Here is a 25399-nt window from a genome sequence, read left to right as displayed (position 1 = left end):
TACGCTACTATCTGGACAGAACTAAAACCAGCAGAAAGACTGACCAACTTTTTGTAGCATATGCAACTGGAGTGCAAGGAAAAGCAATTTCCAAACAGACAATTTCAAAATGGATAGGAAATTGCATTCGATTCTGCTACTCTTTTCATGGAAAGACAACTCCTGAAAATATCAGGCCTCACTCCACAAGAGCCACAGCCACCACTACAGCTTTCCTACGAGGAGTGGCTACCAAGGACATTTTAGAAGCTGCTACTTGGAGCTCCGTGCATACATTTGCCAAGCATTACAATCTACCTTTATACTCCAGATCCCGAGCAGGTTTTGCAACTGCAGTTTTACAGGGATCTTAACTACACCATCATTATCTTAGTACCTCCTCCCCCAGTTTGGCTATGGTATTCTACCCATATGTTATGACTGCAGATGCATCCTTGAAGAACATAGTACAGTTTTGTACCTACCATAAATGTAGATGTCCGATAGGTATGCATCTGCAGTCAGGATTACCCACCCTCCTTCCCCTCTGTGGTATTCCTAGGGTGCTTACCCCTCTTTTAGCTAGCTGGGGGAATCTATTATGGTGTATTTGTTTTTATGTATATATATATTTTGTTTGCTACTGTTTGGAATTTTCAACATTTATTCAAATTTAGCCTTCCTAGAGGGCACCTGGCATCTGGGGCAAGAAACACTGAGGAAAATGGCGTCGGCTGATGCCTTTATACCCCAGAAGCTCTGATGTCAGGGAAAGTGCGACATCAGCCGAGGCCAGACCCAGACTTTGGAATCCGGCCGACCGAAGGGCTGCCTGAGGCAGGACAACCCATATGTTATGACTGCAGATGCATACCTATCGGACATCTACATTTATGGTAGGTACAAAACTGTACTTTCTCTCCAATATAAAGAATGGTTATGTCATGTCTTGGGAAAATATTCCCTCTATGAAAGGCATGCCACTACCTCCTCAAAACCAAATATTGCTTCTGGTCCCTATTATTCAGCACCTCTTGAATTAGTTCACCATCGAGCAAGTCCCAAAGGATGTCATGGGAAAAAAGGTTTTACTCTAGGATTTTTCTAGAGCCAAGGAAAGAAGGGCAATGGAGACCCATCCTACACCTGTCTCTCCAAAAGATTTACTTGAAGGTACTATTTTTCAAAGTGCTCTCTGTTTACACTCTTCTACCTTTCATCCTCCCCCAGGCTTTCTTAATGTCACTAGATCTGAAAGACTCCTACTAACACATACCATTCCTCCTTCTCGGAGATTCCTCATGTTTTTCTCTGGCTCCTCATATTTTCAGTGTACTGCTCTGCCTCTTGGCCTTTCCACAGCTCCAGAATTGTTCACAAAGTGTCTGGCTCCAGTAGTAGCCTTCTGTTGCACTCAAAGAATGCAAATTTTCCCCTGCCTGGATGATGATGACCTGATCCAGGCTCTATCTTCAGAGTTTCTTCTTCAGCATCTGCACTTCGCAGTCTAATTTATGACAGGTCTGTGTTTCACTATAAACTACAAAAAATCCCGCATGGTCCTGGCACAGGATCTGTTTTTCCTATTCTGCAGACTGCACACAGAAAATGCAGGCCTTCCTCCTTAAGAAGAAATTTCACTGTTTAATTTTTTCCAAAGTCTCTCCTCTACAACCCATTGCTCAACAAGAGAGATGCTAAGGACTTTGGTATTCATGGCAGTCACTATCTTTATGCTACAAGTGGCCAGACTTCACATGAGGAAAATCCAGTGGTACCTGAATTCTGTGTGGCCCCAGCACTCTCACCCCTTGGACACCCTGATTCCCTCCTCCTTTGCCTCAAAAAGGAGCTAATTTGGTGGAAGGGGACAGGTCATCCTCAACACAGGACTGCTATTCACACCACCTCCTCATCCTCTTCAAAAGGTTCACACAGATGCGTCGGATGAGACGTGGGGGGCATGGACAGGATCACATTGAGTGCAGTGGAAATGGCAACCTCACTTCTTGAACATATCGGTCTGAAGGAAATAAGGACTGTTGTACAAACTTTTTGATTTTTCTCACCTTTGGAATCCTGGGCTATTCGTAGTGTACACAGACAAAACCACAGTCATGTGGTACATAAGCAAACAGGGAGGCACCATGTCTTAGCAACTGTGAAGGTTAGCCCAGGTAGCATGAAACTTGCCAACCAAATAAACATCACATTCACAGCCACATACATCCCTTCTCAGGGCAGTGTGTTAGCAGACTCCCTAAGTTGTTCCCTGGAGGATCCCCATGAATGGACTTTGAACAGGGAGGTTTTCCAGATGATCACCCTTCAGTAGGGCACTCCTCAGATAGATCTCTTTGTGTATCCAACCATCTCCCTCTGCACAAAGGTGGGCCATCTACTGATGCTGGAAACTACAAACCCATAAGTCTCACTAGTCTCATATGTAAAGCCATGGAAATAATTAGTATTGACATACAAAACCTCCAGATACTGGACCCAACCCAGTTTTGATTTCATCAAGGGCAGGTCATGCCTACTCAACCTGGGGGACTTCTTTGAGAAGGTCAGCAAAACAATGGATGAGGGCAAAATGGTTCATACTGCCTATCTTGACTTGGCCAAGGCATTTGACACAATACCTCACTTTGGGCATAGTTGACACACTTAAGAGGTTAGGTACAAACCCGTATGTCACCCAGTAGGATAGCCAGCTGGCTCACAGACAGGACCCAGGAAGTTGGAATTTGGGAGTCCACCTCTACCAAGAGGCCAGTCACAGCCGGAGTCCATCAGGGATTGGTCCTGAGACTGCTCATTTTTGGCATTTATTTCTATGAAGTCAAGATCAATGTCAGTGGCCTCTGGCTGACTAAATTTGCAGATGATTGCAAATTAGGAGCTGCCATTGAATTGCCCACTGACACAAATGTTCTCCAGGAAGGGCCGATAGAGACAAACTGGCATCTGAGCCATGGACTAAAACTAAATGGTAAGAATTGCATAATAGTATCCTTCAGGAAGTTATCCACCCCCTGTTAACTGTCATATTGACAACACACCCCTATGATTTGACCCAGTAGTCATGGACTTGGGGACACACATAGACAGTAATCTAGCCTTTGATCATCACTTGTCTGCAGTAGTGAGGAAATCATTCTATATTGTGCAACTTATAAACAAAGGTATGACTTCTAGGTCCAAGGAAGTCATTGTTCCACTGTATTTGGCATTCATCAGACCTACCATTGAGTACAATGCCCCCTTTGCTATGTACCTAACCAGGCATATCCAGCAATTAGAATGTCCAAAGGGGTTCCTCACTAAAAGAATACAAGGCTTAAGTAACATGTTCTATGCAGACTGCCTCAAGGCTCTATCCCTGTATTCTGTCTCATACAGGCTGTTGATGGGAGATCTATGCCTGGCGTACAAGACATTGTCAGATCCCAGTCTGATGAAACTCCTGCATATCTGCAAAACAAACAGCACCAGAATTATCCATTCCTAAAGACTTGAACCATACCTGTGATATAAATAGGACATGTTGGAGAGAGAGGTATGTATCCCAGATAATAATTCCCTACTCTGGATGGCTCCCCATATGAAGCAGAGCTCCTCCCTAACCCAATTCAAGTGTAACTTGGACAACTGGATGGGGAACAAGAAATTCATCCCTGGTTTGGCACCCATGTCTCTAATGGACACAGGCAACCTGTAAATGGTTCATCTGAGAGACCCCTGCTTGTAAATGTTTCACCTCCCAAACCCCTGCTTACACTTATCAAGGGTACCAGAACTTATCAGAGATTTTGGGATGCATGGCTAAGCTTAAAAAGCCCCTTGTGATCGTTAGCGTAGTAAACATCTATGAACCTATGAACTCTACCAGTTCTGCACCAGGAACCCTTGTCCCACAGCCTGGAGAACATATGCCGTTTCCTTCCATTGGACAGGGAAGTTCCTCTATGCTTTTTCTCCTAAGCCACTTCTTCTAAAAAATTTTCTCAAGGCGCAAAAGAAAGCACCCAAACTCCTTCTACTATTACCATTTTGGCAGAGGCAACATTGGTTTCTCCTGCTGTTTTACCTGACAAAAGGAAATTATAGGAGAATTCCTTTTCAACCAGGCCTGATAACTCAGCAAAAAGGATTGCTGCTTTACCCAAATCTTCTATTTCTCAACTTGATCCTGTGGATAATAGGATTTGAATTCCTCAGACATCTGTTCTGTGAAGAGGTTGTTCAAGTCCTACATATGATGCCAGGAGACTCGCCACTAGAAAATTTTACACAGTTAAATGCAAAAGATTCTCATATTGGTACCGCAAACTTGATCAGGACACACTGTTATTACAAGTTCCTGTTGTACTGCAGTATCTCTTAAAACAGTTTGTCTATTCTATAAAGTGTTACCTGTCAGCTTAGCCCTCCATTTATGGCTAGAGTGGAGGTCAAGCTTTTCCTCAGAGGAACCCCGTGACTACATCCACCTAGGAAACCCATCTCTCCTCCTTGGCATCTTCATTTTGTGCTAGAAATGCACTGCCTTCTTGAACCAACATCTTCCTCTTCGTTAAAATTCTATACTGGAAAAACTATCCTTATCTTAGCTTTCACCTCTGCTAGGAGAGTTTCTGAGTTACAAGCTCTAATGGTCATTCTACTTTTTCTTATTTTTCACAAGGACAGGGTGACTCACAGGGCTAATCCTTCCTTTGTGCCCAAGGTAGTGAATGAGCTGTCTCTCAGTCAAGCTATTAATCTTACCACTTTCTTTCTCAATCCACAAAAGGGGGGGGGGGTTGGACATTCACAGGCAACTCAGATTTTACTTGGACAAAACTAAATCCTTCAGGAAGACTAACCAGCTGTTTGTATTATATATTAAACCTAAGTTCCAAACAAACTATTGCAGCTTGAATTTCTAAGGCTGTCTCTTTCTGCTACTCACAATATGGTAAGACGTTTTCGTCCTGCCCTAAAGTACATTCGACTAGGACAGTGACTTCCTCAGGGACATTTCACAAACAAATAGAATCCTGGTCTACTTTATAGGCTACTACTTGGTTGTCTGTACACACCTTTACTAACTACTGTAAAATTGAAATTTTTCTCCAGGTCCAGGGCAGCCTTTGCTCGGTCAGTTCTGTCTAGACTGCTGCACAGCTCTTCTGCTTAGTAGCCCCCCTTCTTTCCTCCTCCAGCTCTGGGAATCACCCACATGTCAGTAATCCTGCAACAGTGATTTCAGTCAGGACATAGTACAGTTGTGTAAGGACTTACCATAACAGTAGATGTCCTACTGATCACTGTTACAGTATTCCACCTTCTATCTCCGCTTTTCTACCTTACTTCATCCTTCATATTCCTCTCCCCTTTTGCTTTAACCTCTTCTCTGTTACATAGGAACAAGGGAGTTTTCTCACCTATTTTAATGACACCATTCCTAGCTGACCAGTCTCCTCTCTCAGTAGTCATAGGTTAATAGGAGGTTACTAGGCTAATGGCCCTCGGGTCTTAAAAAGCCTAGCCATGTAACACCCTTGTCTCTTGTTGACCATAGTTAGATGGTCTTTGTTAGCAGCTAGTCTTCAGGCCGTTGGCTTGGAGATGGTCTGAGGATCCACACCCCTTTGTCCATCTATATACTCCAGTGTGTATGAGCTGAGGTCATGCATTGAATGCATGACCTAGGGGAAGGTAAAGCTTTGGTACCCCAGCTGGACAACAACCTGTCTGTCAGGAATACTGGAACAGTGAACAGTAGGACGTCTGCTGTTATGATAATGTGTATATGTGTGTACAGTGGATATAAAATGTGTACACACCCCTGTTAAAATGCCAGGTTTTTGTGATATAAAAAAATGAGACCGCAATAAATCATTTCAAAACTTTTCCCACCTTTAATATGACCTATAACCTGTACAATTCAATTGAAAAACAAATCTGTTACGGGAAAAAATATAAAAAAATAAAAAGCGTACAATAAGCTGGTTGCATAAGTGTCCACACCCTTAAACTAATACTTTGTTGAAGCACCTTTTACTTTAATTACAACATTCAGTCTTCGTGGGTACACACCTGCCCTCAATTGAAGAGACTCTGATTAACCACAAATAAAGTTCAGCTGTCCTTGTAGGATTTTCCTGATATTTACTCAATTGCTTGCTGCAGCAAAAGTCATGGTTCACAGAGAACTTACAAAGCATCAAAGAGATCTTATTATTGAAAGGTATCAGTCAGGAGAAGAGTACAAAAAAATTTCTACATCATTGGATTACCATGGAACACATTGAAGAAGTCATCAAAAAGTGGAGTAAATATGGGACAACAGTGACGTTGCAAAGAACTGGACGTCCCTCCAAAATTGATGAAAAGACCACATGAAAACTGGTCAGGGAGGCTGCCAAGAGACCTACAGCAACACTGAAGGAGCTGCAGGAATTTCTGGCAAGTACTGGTTGTGTACTACGTGACAACAATCTCCCGTGTTCTCTATATGTCTGGCTTATGGGGTTGGGTTGCAAGACAGAAGCCTTTCCTTACGCATAAAAACATCCAGGCCCGGGAAAAATTTGCAAAACAATACATAGTCTCCCAAAAGCATGTGAGAAAATCTGTTCCTGTCTGATGAGACCAAGGTTGAACTTTTTGGCCACAATTCCAAAAGTATGTTTGGCACAAAAACAGCACTTTGCATCACCAAAAGAACACCATCCCCATGGTGAAGCATGGTGGTGGCAGTATCATGCTTTGGGGTTGCTTTAGTTCAGCTGGAACCAGGGCTTTAGTCAAGGTGGAGGGAATTATGAACAGTTCCAAATACCAGTCACTTTTGGCCCAAAACCTTCAGGCGTCTGCTAGAAAGCTGAAGATAAAGAAGAATTTCACCTTTTAACATGACAATGACCCCAAGCATACATCCAATTCAACAAATGAATGGCTTCACCAGAAGAATATTAAAGTTTTGGAATGGCCCACCCAGAGCCCAGACTTCAATCTAATAGAAAATCTGTGGAGTGACCTGAAGAGGGTTGTGCACAAGAGATGCCCTCGCAATGACAGATTTGGAGCACTTTTGCAAAGAAGAGTGGGCAAATATTGCCAAGTCAACATGTGCCATGCTGATAGACTTCTACCCAAGAAGACTGAATGCTGTAATTAAATCAAAAGGTGCTTCAACAAAGTATTAGTTTTAGGATGTGCACATTCATGTAACCAGCTTATTGTACGTTTTTTATTTTTTCCAACAGATTTGTTTTTCAGTTGAATTGTACAGGTTATAGGTCACATTAAAAGTGGGAAAAGTTTTGAAATTTATTGTGGCCTCCTTTTTTATATCACAAAAATCTGGCATTTTAACAGGGGTGTGTACACTTTTTATATCCACTGTATATGTATCTATCATATATATATATATATATATATATATATATATATATATGTATGTATATATAGCATTGTCGCCTCACAGTTAGACGTTGCCCGTTCGATTCTCAGAGCCTCTTCTGTGTGGCGACATGCGTGAATGGGCGTTCCTTCGTTGAAGGTTGTGCGTTAGGCCCGGCAAGCCAGCACGTTAAAAACCTACTGCCAATCATCAGCGGACCGGAGTTCCGCTGTGGCGACCCCTAACCGGGAAAAGCCGAAAGACACAAACAAATAGATATATAGAGATATAGATATATAGATCTTTATATATATTTATATATGTATTTAAAGTGTATTTAAATATGGAGATTTTTTCCCTAGGCCTCCACTGAAGAGGGGTGTGCTTGTCATCCCAGGCAAACTACCCTGGTGAACAAATAATAAGATATGTGCGTGAGTGTGTGTGTATTTATTTTCACGATTATCTCATGAAGGGTAGAAAACTCAAAAGAGAATACAAATGGTAGAACAAAAAAAATAAATCACAGAACATTGTATGACTCATAAGAGTGAATCACAAAACAATGATATGTTTTCTCTCACTAGCAACAGTCCTATATCTGTAAACCCAATCTGTAAAACTAAGTTTGTGTTGTCTTGGTATTGATACTGTTAGGGAAAGTTTTGTAGTAGCGTGATATATAGGGGTAGGGATAGGGGTAGGGTTAGAACACATGAATAAGGTGGTCAGAGGAATAGCTCCCCCCTTTGATTATTGTCCATTGCAAAGGAAGTTCCTGTATCTTTTGAGAGCTGTGAAACACATTAAGACTTGCTACGACTGCATAGCTCTTTCCCCTGGTTGCAGATGCCCAAAAGAGGCAGGTTTAAAAGACATAATAGTGTTGTTGTGTACACTTTGTCACATTGCATATTTTCACTATAGCTTTATTGAAAAAGGCAGTGTTTTTGCACGGCTTTTCTCATTTCACATATTTGCTGCATATTGACTTGAAAAAGCAATTGCATTTTTTTCACAATCTCAGTAACTAGAAATTGTAAGTGGAAGTTTTGAAATGTAATACTGAGTTTTTTTATATAGTATTTTGCTGGTCAACTAGATCCATTTAGTATATGACCCTTTATCATCAAAGTCTAGTGGTAATATGTACATGGACCAGGGAAGATTTAGTCAGGATCCCATGGAAATTCTTCTGTTTATTACTTGCTGTGGTATCCTTTAACATGTATCTGAATTGCCACAGACATAGGCATATGAAAACTTTGCTTAATGTGCCATCTTAACAGTAGCCCCTTTGGAATGCAGCCACCCCCAACCATGCTGAACTGTTTGGCCACAGTTGGAGTATGAACCCATGTGCCTGGTTTGGAATCCACACCCTTTTGATCTTCCCAGCATAAAAGATGAGTGTGTGGCATATATATTGACAACTGCAATCATTTGCGTTGTTATTTTTGCTTGCATAGTAGTTTAATGTTAATGTTTGATATGGCTGGCATACTTGCTTGATTCATCCCAGTTCGGATATTACAGACCTGTCTGTGCCTTGAACTGTCTGAAGTTAGGTTTTGGCCTCATTAACTCAGCTGGGAATCTGTTAATATGTATACTGAGCCATAACCGAATTTAGAGTGATTTTTCCCTGGCTAATTTGCTTCTGCTATCAGATAGTTCTGCATTTGCATTTACTGACTTAAGTAATTAAAACAGTTCCATATCTGGCTGCTTAGTCTGTTGCTACCCATCTGAAAGTAGGCTAGAACACGTCTGGCTTGCTGCTTGTTTTCCTGCCTGCCTTGCAATGTTAATTAATTAATTTTAATATATAAAGTGCTAGGGGCTGTAAGAAACTGATTTGTATTTTGTGATATTGAAAGTTTAGGCCAGTTCAAAGTTCAGATTTTGTTTTACACTTGTGAGTTGATCTAAGTCTTTCAGTTAGAACTCTGTATGGATTAAAATTACTTGGAGGGCTACCAGAGGCCCTGTAAGAAACAGAAAGCCTAATTGACAATTTGCATAAGCTGTCTGAAAGGATCTGGCAGTTATTAATATGGTAGTTTAATCACATAAAGGTTACAGACAGCTGCATCTGTATGCTGAATTTTAATACAAAATTATTTTTAGTTAGTGCTACCCTGAACAATGAATGAATGTATTTTCAGGTCATCTAACCATGTGTGCAGACCAACAGACTCCAAAAGTCTGAACTTCTACCACTTTTTGAAAGTATATTACTGGTTTGTTTGCTTTCTTTTGTAGTATTACTAAGGACCTTAAACTGCTTTCTACTTGATAAGTTAATAAAAAAAAGCAATGCTGCTTTTGACTAGAGTTGTTCATATTTCTTGGAGAGTAATTTACAAAATAAAAAATAAGTATTTAATTCTTATAGGCTAGCAGTGGGGGATTATTGATTTACACATCACCGTAATTTACTGTTGGTATGCTGTAATTGTAAAGGAAATTAAAACACTTACAGGCATCTTGTGTTGTTCTTAATTTTCAGGTGACCCCTGCACAATTTCATCCGAGATGGAGCTGGAAGAGGCATTTCGTCTGTACTGCCAGAATAACAACGAAGGGCTAATCATTCATGGTAAAATTCCATCTCTGTTAAGATTTCTCTGTCTTGTGGGAATGCTTCCAAACAGACAGATTTTCTTTACTGTTCAACAAGCAGTTTGATCTAATTTTTCAACATGACTTTACACAGTCCCTGTAGGTACCTTCTGTTAAGTTGCACTTGTGTGTAATTAAATGAAAGTCAAAATAAGTATATTTATTTCACAAGCATAACGTGGTGTCTCTCTCTCTCTATATATATTATACATGGCCGGCCTTAGGCATAGGCAAACTAGGCGACCGCCTAGGGCGCCATAAAGACCAGCCTCTTAAAGGACGCAGTTTTAATTTATGTACGTATTTTTTATGTATGTATTTATTTGAATTAACAATGTTTGCACTCTTCTCAGTGCCCTGCTTAAGTGTAACCGGAAGTCGGAACCATGGGGGAAGTGTGAGCGCCCTCCCACTTACAGCTGCAGGTTGGCGAGGATGCTTTAAAAAAAAAACTTTACTCCATGTTACAACGAGAGTCTGCTGTAAGGAGAAACATGAACATGCGTGCATCACGACACATTTGGATGTTTGATTTAGAAAGGCTCTGTTCCCCCTCTTCCCCTCCGCTTAGTAAGTGTTTTTGGTGTTATCGGAAGGAGTTTGGGTGGAGTTGTTGCAGGGTCAGTCTGTGGGGCCTGTAAGAATTAAAGCATATGATTTGCCAACATTTTCCGCACGGCCTGGCAGGTAATATAAACCACAGAAATGGTGACCTATTGAGCTGTGAGCTAGTCAAACTGTGCTTTCATTTGCGGGCTATATGGGACAGGCGGGCGGCCTAAGGGAGGTGCTGGGAATTTAGCCACTGCTGGGATAGGTCTCTCCTCCCCCATTCTACTGCCTAACCAATCCAGCCATGCGGCTTGGGCCTTGCTTGCTAGGGTGTAGCAGTGTATGTTTGTAGATCTGGTGTTCAGACATGGGTGTTTTTGTAGTGTATTAAACAATTTTGTCTTTCATATGTGCGCAGTGCAAAGTTTGTCAGACTTCTCACTTTGGGTGATTGCCTGCGTAGTACTGGTTGTCTGATACTGGGTAGTTTGCTAGTAAGAAATGGTCACCTGGACAAATTGGTTGCTTCATGTTGCAGGAACCAGAAAAAATGGTCACTTTTGCATTGTCTTCGTGTTGAGTCTTGTAGCACATAGTTTATTAGGTGGCAAAAAAGTACAGTAATGGGTATCCGATAGAGGATTCAGATGCACATTTTGCAGAGTTCAATGTAAAGTTTAGTTTTCATTATTGATTGCGAGATGTTGAGTACTCTAGTATAACTTTAGTACTTTGTTTAGAACATCAGTACCACGCTACTGTTTAGAACATCATACCATGACAGGAATAAAAGTAGTAACGTAGACATAAACTTCTTAAATATAGTGATGTTTAACTAGTGATGCATTTTTAAGGTTAATGATATAAATTTCCATTTTCAGTTTTTATTACACCCAAGTGGCATTTATTGGGAAGCTGAAGTAAGCAAATGTAGGCTGAATTAGCTGAATTACATACTGAAAATGTATTGCTGGTCTGTAAAGACATGAGGCAGTGTTTTATGGAAGGATTCTTTTCTTCATTATTGAAAGTAATGTACAGAAGATTTAGCTGCAGACAGAAACAAGGTAACTTTTAGCTTATGCACCATGCAGGTGCTTTGTTCAAAGTTTTCACCGAAAGTTATAGAAGAGGATAACATTTCTGCTGTTCTGAGTAGTTGTGAAGTGGGAGAACTGTAATTACAGTAAAGAATAAACTCTGTGCAGCTGTTGATGCTATAAGCAGTGCAGTTTAATGTTCTAATTCTGCCAATGGCATGTCACATTGCCGGACTTTTTTTTTTTTCTTTCTTTTTTTTTTATGCAAGTCTTGCTAAACACTCGTTAACAATAAGTGTCATGATTAAAGGGATTTTGCTTAACATCTTTTTTTGTACTACAGGTTGATTTGTTGATGTTCATCGTGCATACAGCTGCAGTCATCACACTTGGGTTATCCTGCTGTCAGGCGGGTCCTCGGTCAGCCGAATTCCAAAGTCTAGGTCCGGCGTCGGTTGTCGTCGCTTCTTCCCTGACGTCAGTGCAGCAGGGGTATAAAAGAGGCAGCCGACGCCATTTTCTTCAGTCTTTCTTGCCGCGCGGTGCCTGAAGCAGAAGCAGTTCACAAGTGCCAGTCGGCCAGCTCCTGAGATTTACGAACAGTATTTCAGCCGAAGTCTTCTTTAAAGCTAAGTACCCCGTTGGGGAAACTTTTCTTGCCTTAGACCGATGTCAGGCAAAGTTAATAATTGCATTTCTTGTGGGAAGCAAATACCACATAAGGATTTTCACTCTTTCTGTATACCTTGCTTAGGGCCAGACCACGACGTCTCGGCCTGCTGTTTTTGTGCTAGGTTTAACAAGCGCACTATTAAGCGCAGGGCGGAGTTCGCCCTTCATTATTTTGGCAAAAAATTTAATTATATCATGTCGTCGGATACACAGACGCCAGTTTTAGGCAAAAGATGCAAAGATAAGGACCGACATCCGAGGCCTGTACTGAGACCACGCTTAGGCCGACTACTGGTTCTCCGGTTCTCAGCGAGGCGCCTACGCAGCCCCTGACTACCTATGAAACTATTTTACCGGTGACTTCAGTACCCCAGGTCGCAGGTTCCTTGGTCTCCATTCCCACTGCAGATACAGATGCCACTCTTGGGGAAACCGAAAATTTAGCGAGGCCTGCCATTTCTGAAGGCGTCTTCAGGCCTACCACCTTCTCTATTAAATCCTTCACTAAATCTAAAGCTGCAATGAAAACTAAAAAACAGGGTTCTCAGCCCTCCTCTCAAGGCCCCATGCCTAAAAAACAGATGCTTAAAAAGGCTGAGGATTTGATAACTCTCATCAGGGATTCTCAACCCCCCTCAGACAAAAGACCCAGGTTGGAGGAAGACTACCCTTCCTCAGACCAGGCTTTTGTTACCTCAGACCATTCTGAGGACCAGGATTACGCCTATTCCCCTTTTGAAGACTCTGATGCTGAGGAGACTCTGATGCTGGGGAACCCTGCATACATTGAGAGAGCACTTCCACTGGGAAGGCCAAGATTACTCAGATTCCAAGAAAAGGCTCGGGGAATTTCTACTGCTCCCCCAGCATAGGCCCTTGGCTAATCCCTCCTGTTTTAGATATTTTGGATGATGTGTACGCAGAAGCCATTCTTAATCCAGACTCTTTACCTCCAGCCCCTGTTAAACCAGACAGATATTACCGGGTCCCTGATTCTCACCAGTTCCTTTATAAAAACCATACTGCTGACCCAGAAACTATTTCACAGGGTCCCAAGGGGATTAAGGCCTCTACTGCTAAAAACCCTTTACCTTCAGAGAGAGATTCCAGAGCATTAGAAAGGTGGGGGAAAAAGGTGTATACATCAGCCACTTTAACCAGAGGGCATTAAACTGTCAATTTCATATCTTAAAGTACCAACAGTTTTCGTTATCTCAGCTGAAAAGTAAAATGACACAGACAGAACAACCAGATTTGAAAGAGTTGCAGGATTTGTTGCATGGAGCAGAGCAAGTGGGGAAACATACCTTGCAGTGTGGTTTTGATGCTTTAGAGGCCTCATGTAGAGCTGCTGTCACGGGGTCTGTCATACGTAGACATGCTTGGCTCAAAGAGCAAACCTTACCAGATCATGTCAAAGCAAAGTTATTAGATGCACCACTTCAAAAAGATGTATTGTTCTGTGTTAAAGCTGAGAGGAGGTACTAAAGAAAATTGAGGAAAAAGTGAAATCTATGCAAACAGTTAAAGATTTCTTGCAGGTGCAACCTCCACACTTCAGCAGAAACTGGCCTTCAAAAAATTGGTCCTTTCTAGCCACGGACAGACCCCAAAGGGGCAGATACAGACGCCCAAGGGGTAGAGGACAATCTCAAGGATCTTACAGAGCTAGACAGTGGCAAGCACCAACCCCAAGAGGTGGAGAAGATAGACCACAGTCATTTAGAAAACAGGCACAATGACTTCCCCCTATGCCTGCCAAACAAAGCTATAATGGCAGCACCTTTGGGCAGAAAACTGGCCTTATTTTCAAAAAACTGGCACATTGTTACAAAAGACAAATGGATTCTGGATATTATAGACAGAGGCTACAGGTTCCACTTTCACACCCTTCCAAAACTGAGAGGCATGCCAAACCTGCCACAAAATCAAAGGGCAGAGGTACAAAGACAAATTTCCGCTCTCATGGATATGAAAGCTATTCAAGAGGTACCTGCAAAAGAACAAGGTCAAGGTTTTTACTCAAGACTATTTCTGGTACCAGGGAAGGACAAAGATTGGAGACCCATCGTATTTTATTTTTATTTTTATTTTATTTAACATTTGTTGACCGGGAATGTCCGACTAGGTTCCACAGAGCCTGTTTTCAGCGGAGGCCCGGGGAGAAACGCTCCAGATCTTAGACCTATCTATTCTAAACACATATCTAGAGGTACCAAAATTCAAGATGCTCACATTACAACAGCTTCTTCCCATGCTGGGCAAGGAGTCTTGGCTGGTAACGTTGGACCTCAAGGAGGCATACCTGCATGTCCCTATCAGACAAGATTGCAGAAGATACCTCAGATTTCTTGCAGGTTCAACCCATTACCAATTCTCTGCATTGCCCTTTGGCTTATCTACTGCGCCCAGAGTGTTTACGAAATGCCTGGCATCAGTAATTGCCTTTTGCAGACAACAAGGAATACAAATCTACCCATATCTGGACGACTGCCTGATCCAAGTGGACAGCAAGGACATTCTATTGCAGCATCTGGCGTTTGTAATAAAACTATTAAACTACCTGGGTTACACAGTGAACAAAAAGAAATCAAAACTAATACCTTCTCAACAGATAATTTTTCCTGGGTGCCATCTTAAATACAACAACCCAGATGGCCTACCTCATGCCAGACAAACAAGGGCAACTGTTTCAGTACTTCAACAAAATGGCAACTTTAACCAGACTAACTGCAAGGAAAGTCCTGCAGGCTCTGGGGTTCATGACATCTTGCATCCTACTAATACCATGTGCAAAGCTGCATATGAGGAAACTACAATGGTACCTAAAAAACTTATGGTCTCAACACAGCCACAGCTTGGAAACAATTATACCACTCATTCCATGCCTTCAAAAGGAATTTTTGTGGTGGGCTCAAGCATGCCAAAGAAACACAGGTCCCCCTTTCTGTTTACCTCAAGCAACTCAAATCATCACAACAGACGCCTCAGACTACGCCTGGGGAGCACACATGGCAGATCAGTGCATTCAGGGAAAATGGTCCCAAAAAGAGAAGCACCTACACATCAACCAAAAGGAATGCTAGTCGTGCAAAATGCTCTTATGACCTTCAAAGACCTACTACATCCAGGCCAGCTATTAATAAGGACAGACAACAGCACAGTCATGTGGTACATAAACAAACAGGGGGGGGACTCATTCATACCCCCTGTGCAGACAAGCTATGACCCTGTGGAACACAGCACTGGAATTACAAATTCAACTATAGGCACAATTCCTGCCAGGGAAGGAAAACACACTGGCAGACAACTTAAACAGAAATATGACAGACCCACATGAATGGAAGTTGCATCCTCAAGTCTTCTCAAAGATAACTCAGGCATGGGGACAGCCAGACATAGATCTATTTGCTACCCACAGAAATTACCAGTTGGAGAAATTCTCTTCAATGACCTATCATCCACAGGCCTGGAAAGTGGACGCACTCTTTCAATTGGACAACATTGACAGTCTATGCCTTCCCGCCTCTACCTCTACTGACCAAAGTTCTATTAAAAACAAGAGCAGAGAGGCCACAAATGATTCTCATTGCTCCAGACTGGCCACAACAACACTGGTATCCCCTCCTAAAGAGCCTGTCACACTCACCACCATGGATCCTACCTCTAGTTCCTCTTCTGTTGTCCCAGCACAACTACAAAACCCTTCACAGCCAGCTCAAAACCTTAAATCTAGCTGCATGGAGAATACCTTAATTTCCCAACAGACTCTCCTCTCCAAGGAGGTGCAGGATGTTATCTTGGAGGCCAGGAGACCCTCTACTAGAAAAACCTACTCCACCAAATGGAAACGATTTTGTTCCTGGAGTCAAGAAAAGGGCCAGAATCCTTGGGTAATAAATATACCTCAAATTTTACAGTACTTAGCTGAGATGTTAAACAGTGGCCTTTCCTTCTCCTCCATCAAGATCCACGCATCAGCCATTTCAGCACAATACAATACAGATCCTCCTTTATTCTCACATCCTCTATTAAGGCAGTTCCTCAGAGGGGCAAAAAATATAAAACCCCCACGGAAACTACCAGCCCCAGCTTGGGACCTCAACTTCGTATTGGAAAAGCTAACCCTGCCTCCTTTTGAGCCAGCTTCTTCAACAGAGCTGCAATACATGTCGTGGAAAACAGCCTTCCTTCTGGCTATTACCTCAGCACGCAGGGTTTCGGAGCTACAGGCCCTCATGGCTGTGCAACCATTCATCATTTTCCATCAGGACAGGGTTTCCTTACGAACCAACCCTACCTTCATGCCAAAGGTAGTATCCAGTGTAGCTCTGAATCAGACTATTCATTTACCTACCTTTTATCCAAATCCACAGAACAAAGGAGAGAGGCTACTGCATTCCTTGGACATTCACAGGCAACTTTGTTATTACTTGGACAGAACAAAGTCATTCAGGAAATCTGAGCAGCTCTTTGTGTCCTATGCTACAGGTGCTCAAGGAAAGGCTGTTTCCAAACAGACTATTTCAAAATGAATAGCCCACTGCATACGCTTTTGTTATTCATTTCGTGGAAAATCAGTGCCTGTATACATCAGATCCCACTCCACCAGGGCTACAGCTACCTCTGCAGCTTTCCTCAGGTGGGTCCCTACCAAGGACATTTTGGAAGCAGCTACCTGGAGTTCAGTGCACACTTTCTCCAAGCACTACCACCTTCCACTATGCTCAAAATCTAGAGCGGGCTTTGCCACAGCAGTCCTGCAGGGCATCCTAGCCCCTCCTAATTCCACTTAGTACCTGCCACCCTTACTTAGCTTTGGGATTCTACCCAAGTGTGATGACTGCAGCTGTATGCACGATGAACATAGTACAGTTTTGTACCTACCATAAATGTAGATGTTCGAGTGCTCATACAGCTGCAGTCCAGGTTACCCTCCCTCCCTCCTTCCCCTCTTAGGGGACAGGGCTTATGACAAACACCTTTAACATACAACCTCTTTGGGGTATTCCTTTATGGTGTATTTGCTTGCAACTACTGTTTTGATTTATCTACTTTGTATGTTTGCATAATATCATGTTTTGCCTTACTTTTTGGGGGCACCTGACATCTGGGGCAAGAAAAACTGAAGAAAATGGCGTCAGCTGCCTCTTTTATACCCCTGCCACATTGACGTCAGGGAAGAAGCGACGACAACCGACGCAGGACCTAGACTTTGGAATTTGGCCAACCGAGGACCCGCCTGATGGCAGGATAAACCCAAGTGTGATGACTGCAGCTGTACGAGCACTTGAACATCTACATTTATGGTAGGTACAAAACTGTACTTTATGTGATACTACTATAACTGATTATTATTGCATGATCATTGGGCTGATGAAACCCAAGCTCCCCCGTTCTGTTTATCTTTAAGAAACACTATTGTATACTTAATTGCAAAATGTTTCCAATTGTGTGTATTTCTTATATTGTGTTATACTTTTTGCACTACTTTGTCTGCATCTTGTGTATGAAATGCTTGCGATCATGACTGAAAAGGGTCCTTGCAGCAGCTTGTCTACCAGGGAAACAGCTGCAGGTAACAAATAAACTGATGAATATTTCTTTGCCTCTTGCTAAGAATAAGAGGGAGCGAGCCCTCCTAAACTGGAAACACTCCCTCCTCAGCTTAAACAAGCAAATGAGACTTCCTGTGAAGTCTTCCCAAAGCAAACTGTGTCTCCAAAGTAGCTTCCTCAACAAAGCACAACCAAAAGGCATTCTATAGTTACATCCATACCCTAAACGTTAAAGCCCAGATTTGTACAAAGCTGGCAGTTAATGATACCACATATACTGAGTGTGTGAACACAGCTAACCTTTTAGCTGACAGGTTCTGTGAAAACTTCACTCCCCTGTCCCCGCCACATGTACCCCGTGACATCCGTTCCACCTGTCTCCTACCTTGTATCTCTAAAGAACAGGTAGTAAATGCCCTCTATAAGGCCAAAAACACAGCATCTATGGGACTAATAACATCCCGGGCTGCATCCTACATGGGCTCCAACATGAATTAGCAACACCACTGGGTACCCTTTTCAGCCGTAGTCTAAGCACCGGCTTCGTACCATCTGAATGGAAAACAACCACCGGTATTTCCTTGCACAAAGGTGGTGCTTCCACTAACCTCAGGAACTATAGAACTATTAGTTTGACTAGACTTATCTGCGAGGCCATGGAGCAAATCATCATGGACCTTATCAAAAAAAATGTAGGTAATCTCCAAACACTTGACCTTACTCAGTTTGGATTTCTCAAAGGGAAATCATTCCTGTTAAACCTGGTGGACTTCTTTGAGACAGTCACCAAGGCCCTGGACGAGGGGAAATCTGTGCATACAGCCTACATGGACTTAGTAAATTAAACTGTTTAAATTAACTTATGCTTGTATTTTCTGAGAACATGACTTTTATAGTAAAATATGTGTGAAGGAGCAACAGATAAAGCAGATTTATTAAAAGAAAATTCCACCATCCTTCACTTGCAGTTTAACTACATTAACAGTGTATCTTTTCTTCCTATGCATTTAAATAATTGATGGAAATGACTAGAGTGGCTTTCTTGGGGAGTGACCTACCTGTGAGTGTGGCTTAAAAGGGTTTACATGATTATTGTGTGTGTGGGGCTTAAGGGGCGCCGGAGTAATTAATGCAAGTAAAATAGTTTTTTTAAAGTGGACCTGTGTGTTGAGAGACAGCCTTACAAGACTATCTGCAAATATATAGAGCTGAGTATATTTTTCTGTATTATTCTGTATTATAGAGCTAAATTGTTGCTTAGCTATCTGTTGTCTTAGTGTTCTGCAAATATACAGAGATCAGTATATATTTTTTTGGTTTTATAATTTGCACTCTGATTCCTCACATCTCTGTTGAAACTTTTCCCCACACCCCCTCCCTGTTCTTGGTTGTAGTTTAAATTTGGTGGCTTTTGCAGTGCCCGCCCCACTGTAGATTTGATCTAGGACACTCCCCCAGTCCCATCTCTTTACCGCATTCTACTTAATAAACCCTTTCTGCACTTGCTTTTAGTCCTTTTTAATTTAATTACATTTTTTCAAACTGTGTGTGGACTAATATTGCTACATACTCGTGTGCCAGCTTGCACTGCATGTGAATTGTTTTTACTACTGTTTTTGCTACTTTTCTGAAAAAAAAAAAAAAATTGTAAGCCTGTTTCCTACCTTTCCTGTAATTAGTGTTCCAGATACAGATTTGCTGTATCCAGGACTATTTGTAAGCTTCTGAGCCCCAAGCATTTCTGTGTTGGAGGGAAGCCTTCTAGCTTATCAGTGGGAGTGGTAAGCACTAGGTAACCTGTCTACCACATAAGGAGTGGTTCTGGCCCAGAATTTGTAGTTATTGGCCGTTTGGGCGGTCTTCCATCTCTCTCAACTTTCTGATTTGAAGGCCTGCATTTGCACTTGTTTCTGTCCTGTAACTCCTGGGCCCATCTCATTTGCTCACTCAAAAAAAAAATAAATAAAAAAGATTATCTGCTTTTACTGTATTTGTGTTTCTTCCTACTTTATTTTGCTTTTGCATCATCTTAAAAGTATTCAGTTGTATTTATTACTGCTTGGTGTAACTCATTCTAAGCCTTTTAATTTAAGCACTTGGGCTTCAGACCAGTTGTTTTACATTAGGAAGGTTTGTGGTCTGCACTGTAGTGGCAGAACAGGTAGCTTACATCCTTCTAAGTTGGGAACTGCTGATTGAGGGCTCAGTGTCTGTTATTCTAAAAGTGTATTAATTCTGGTTTAAGCACTTGGGCTTCAGGCCAGTTATTTTACATTAAAAGGGTTTGTGGTCTGCACTCTTGTGGGAGGAGAGGCTGGACTCTGCCCTTCTGAGCTGGGAATTTCTGGTTAAAGGCTTATAGTGCCTGCATATTTGAACTGCCTCTTACTGAAATTGGTACACCTTGTTTGCTGTAGCATAGACTAGATCCAGGCCTGCTGAATCTGGCTTTGTTAGTATAACTTGAGCACTAATCCAGGCATTCTTTAAAGTATTCAATTGTATCTATTACTGCTTGGTAGTAACTTGATTAAAGTGTAGCTATCATTCTAAGTCTTTTGGATAAAGCACTTGGGCTTCAGACCAGTTGTTTTACATTAGGAAGGTTTGTGACCTGCACTGTGGTGGCAGGACAGGTGGCTTACATCCTTCTAAGTTGTGAACTGCTGATTGAGGGCTCAGTGTCTGTTATTCTAAAAATGTATTAGTTCTGGTTTAAGCACTTGGGCTTCAGGCCAGTTATTTTACATTAAGAAGGTTCGTGGTCTGCACTCTTGTGGGAGGAGAGGCTGGACTCTGCTCTTCTGAGCTGGGAATTTCTGGTTAAAGGCTTATAGTGCCTGCATATTTGAACTGTTTCTTACTGAAATTGGTACACCTTGTTTGCTGTAGCATAGACTAGATCCAGGCCTGCTGAATCTAGCTTTATTTGTATGCTTGCTATTTCCCTGAAATGCTAATTCCACCTAAAACGCGGCTTTTCAGCGCTTCTGTGGATCCCTAGTGATATCTGCATTGCTTACTGTACTTATTTCCTTGTTTCACTTGAAAGAAAGTTACTGTTTGTCGTTTTTGCATTTAAGTTACCTGTAACACATTGCATTTAAGTTACCTGGCACTTGCTCACTAAAGCAATTATATAAGTCAGCAGTAAAATATTAAAAGCACTACACCCTCACAAACTCCCATTGAGTACCTCGTTCCCCATTGGCCCTTTTTTTCAATTATAAAGGAATTCCCAATACTATTCCAGCATGTCCAAAGGTCAGTTGTCAATCTCCTCTCCGGTCCAGCTGGTGAATCTGGGAATCTTGAGGCAATGTTACAACTGCCTCATGTACACAGACAACCCTCTCCTCCTCCCAACAAATTCCAACACATGTGAGAGATGCAACCATATAGCCATACTGGAGGCTAAGCTCTCTCAACTCAGTACTGGCGAAACCAGTCAGGAGGAGAAGGAAACCACACTCACTACAAATCCAGTCTCACATAGACCTACCATGACAGCAAACCAAACACATAAACACACAAAACATACTCTGAGGCTCTAAATAAAAATCTGCCTAAGCAGCAGAGACCTCCAAAGCAGACACCCAAGCAACCGCTACCCCAAAACAAAACACGTGCAGCACATAGTTCACAAAGCCAGTGTGCCGAACAGTCACAGCCCTTAAGGCTAAACAACACACCTGATACACTTGTAATAGGTGACTCTATCGTCAGGCACACTGACGTCCCGCTCACCAGGCTGAACAAGGAGAAGGTCACGGTGAGCTGCCTGTCGGGCGCTAGGATCCGTCACATAACACAAGCACTCAGGTCACTCCAAGGCAAGTACAAATATGACTCGGTCATTGTCCATGCTGGTGTGAATGACCTGAGACGTACCTACCTCCCTGGATTACATGAAAAGAGACATAGAGGAGCTCTCTGAGCATGTAGCCCAGGCCGGTATGACCCTGACCTTGAGTAGCATCTTACCCTCACCAAGAATTATGCCACAATATGAAGACAAGATTATCAATTTCAACAATTGGCTTAAGTATTGGTGTCATTCAAAGGGGATCCAATGCCTGTCAGCCTGGGATGACATGCTCGACAAGCCACGATGCTTCGCTAGGGACGGCTTGCACCTGTCACCCCTGGGCTTTCAGATATTGGCAAAGGCTCTTGCTACCCCCATAGTGCCTTTTTTAGGCAAGGCTCAAAAGACAAACCCACCTCCATAGGTATCACAAGGGATAAGAAACTAAGAGTAATGCTACTCAGCGCCAGAAGTCTAAACCTCAAGATGCATGCACTCGAAACTCTCCTTAGCATGGAGAACATCGATATCTGTGCAGTAACAGAAACCTGGTTCAAGGCTCCCGAGAGCACCTCAGCACTACCAGGCCTCATAGAAACAGACAACTGGTGCCAGAACCATGGCCTCAAGCTAAACGCCAAAAAGTGTATAGTCATCCCCTTTGGCAAAAACAAAGTGCCCACAAATTACCACATAGGTGGTAATCCATTAAGTACAGAAGAAGTAATTAGGGACTTGGGGACCCAAGTTGATAGCAATCTCTAATTTGACAACCACGTGGCCAAAATGGTTAGAAAAACATTTTATATAGCCCACTTAATCATGAAGGGATTCACATCTAGATCAGGGGAGGTCATCGTGCCTCTTTACTCATCCCTCATCAGGCCCATAATTGAGTACAATGCCCCTTTTTGGGATGTACCTTACCAGACACCTGCAGCAACTGGAAAGACCCCAAAGGTACCTCACCAAGAGGATCAAAGGGCTCAAACAGATGCCATATGCTGCCCGGTTAAAGAAACTCCAGCTCTACTCAGTGGCATACCACCTGCTCAGAGGCGATCTGTGCCTGAAGTATAAAGCCATGTCCAACCCGGAATTAATGGACATGCTGCACCTCAGAAAATCCAAATCCCATCGAGCTATGCGCTCGAGAGACTTGAACCTCAGCACTGAAATAAATAGGACATGCTGGAGGGACAGATTCATAACCCAGAGGCTCCCTTCACTCTGGAATAAAATCCCAGTCCAGGTTAGGCAGAGTCCCTCATTGACTCTCCAAGAGGAATCTTGATGAGTGGATTGGGAGATCGTAGGTTTACCCCGGGTATCACTTCTATTTCAGTGTTAGACAGAGGCACAGTATACTAACCTCAAAATAGGGCATAGCAAAATTAATTTAAAATGGGTGGCGAAAGCCAAACACACTCTGGCTAGGCTTATAAATGCCCTAGGGCAGATAGCCTAGTATGAACCTATGAATACTTCACCTAGGGTGCCATTTCAGCTAAGGCTGGCCCTGATCACTCAGGTGCAGTTTATTGTCAGCAGTTAGAATTCTGAATGGCAGCACCAAGAAAATGAAATAGGAGTTGGATTCAGCTTGGTTGTTGATGCATATGTTCTAGTGATGACTTTTCTGAGACACCCCATCAGAGGCCAAGTGGCATGAACCTTCTGCTGTGAAGATTCTTTTTACAGGAACCATTTTGTGACCATCTTTTTGGAGTCTCAGATCCTTGCTTGCTTTTTCCATGGATGTTAGTATTCTTTGCAAGCGTGAGTTTGTTCTGTTGTGCTTAACCCATTAGTCTATACTTTTTAGATAGTGGTAAGCAGGATCTAATAACTCTTTTAGACAGATTTTAGTTAAGGATTATTTAGCAGGTCAGATAATACTTTTCAGGAAACCATCTATTTTTTTTAAACATTTTATTTTATATTTCCTCTGAACAAAACTGCACATTGTCTGTACACTTATTTTCTCTAACTGTATAACCTAGCGTCTTTTATTTAAAAGATGTTTATTAATCCTGAAAGCTCATGGCTATTTATTGATTGATTGATGTAAGGGTGCTCACTGCTGTGAGACAACTAGTTGTTGACATCTGTCTCTGACTGAGACATCTGTCACTGACTGAGCCACTTTGCTCAGCTTTACATTACCATCAATTTCCATATTTTATTTGGTTTACTTTTTCTTAAGAGTGAAAGAGTAACAGAAATTTGGCAGGCTTGATCTGGCTGGTAACAGTTCTAACATAAATCAGAAGAGGGTTGTAGAACTTAAAGTTATTACTTAGCATCTCACTGGAATTAGTGTGTGTGTGTGTGTGTGTGTGTGTGTGTGTGTGTGTGTGTGTGTGTGCTCGCAAATGAAACAGTTTATTTACATTGCAGTTACTGCGGATAATCTAGGACTGTGACTCGCACTGAATTCAAAGTGAAGTTGAAGAAGGACCTATGTAGGTGTGGAAGTTGTCAGCTATGCTCATGCATCAGTGACTAACAGTTGTCAGTACAAACAGCTAGTCACGCAAATATTGTCGATCTGTTGTTTTTGATACTCTTCTTAATTTTGCAGTTAAACAGATAAAGCAAAATTTTCAGTAGGCAAAATGAAGGTATTTACCTGTGTATTGATGGAGTTTTGCAGTCAATCTCATCCCCTTCCTCATATAAAGATTTGATAATTAAGTTTTTGAAAAAAGTTTGTTTAGATGTTTATAGCACTTTCACTTCAGCAAGACACAGTCTCAGCAGCTAAAATTAAGGGTGACAACAGTGACACTGCCAGCCCAGCTATCTGGAATTTTGTGAATATTAATATGATTTATATAGGTTCATAGGTAGGTACTAGGCTATCGGCCCTAGGGCCTATGCAAGCCTAGCCAAAAAAGTACCCAGGCTTTCGCCACCCAAGAAAATTATCTGTTACAGTATGACTGATTTTTCATGCATTTAAAATTGAAAGAACTGGAGTGGCTTTTGTGGGAGTAACCCATCTGTGGGTGTGGCTCTAGGGGTGTTCTTTGAGTATGGTGTGGGTGGGGCTTAAGGGGCACCAGAGGAGTACTTCGCCTAGGGCGCCGTTTCAGCTAAGGCTGGCCCTGTGTATATATATATATATATATATATATATATATATATATATGTATGTATGTATGTGTAGATATATATATGTATGTGTAGATATATATATATATATATATATATATATATATATATATATATATATATATACACACACACACACACACACACACACACACACACACACACACACACACACACACACACACAAACATATACACTGAATATTTCAGTAAGCTGATATGGATAGAAAACGAACTGCTAATTGGAAGCAAAGAGCCTGAATTTGAGCTTGTCCTGTTTGTTGTATTCATGTCTGAAACTACACTGAGACCAAAGACCAAAATCACTGTATTACCTGTACATACCATTGCATGTGTATTAATTACCTGGTGCAAGTAAGTCAGCTTATAGAGCTTAGGATGTCATGCAAAGCACACAAGTTTGCCTGCCATGTTAAGAAAAATTCAGAGAACATCTTTGTTAAAAACTGGTTTTGTAGAAGATGCTTCTGATTTCCCCGGTTTGCTGCCATGACCACTGTCTGTATTCACGTTCATCCCATATGCCTTGCATTCCAATCCCCATCATGTTTTGAAGTTTTTTCAGAGTCTGCTTATAAAGCCATGCCGTCTTTATACAGCAGCATCATTTCTTCACCTATCCATTCCAACCTCTG

The 25399-nt window shown here is 42.0% G+C and overlaps 1 protein-coding gene across 1 annotated transcript in view; it reads left to right on the top strand.

Moving 5' to 3' along the window:
• Positions 1-25399, top strand: part of PRKCZ (protein kinase C zeta) — a 4411399-nt gene that overhangs the window by 805900 nt on the left and 3580100 nt on the right. Inside the window, exon 3 of the mRNA XM_044063009.1 lies at positions 9885-9974. Coding sequence (XP_043918944.1) covers positions 9885-9974 — 90 coding nt within the window. The remainder of the gene's footprint in view (positions 1-9884; positions 9975-25399) is intronic.

Source organism: Protopterus annectens, chromosome 2.part1 (assembly GCF_019279795.1).
Source record: "Protopterus annectens isolate FY-2018-M chromosome 2.part1, PAN1.0, whole genome shotgun sequence".
Taxonomy (NCBI): Eukaryota; Metazoa; Chordata; order Ceratodontiformes; family Protopteridae; genus Protopterus; species Protopterus annectens.
The sequence above is the reverse complement of the archived record's forward strand: the minus strand, read 5'-3'. Positions and strand labels throughout refer to the sequence as shown.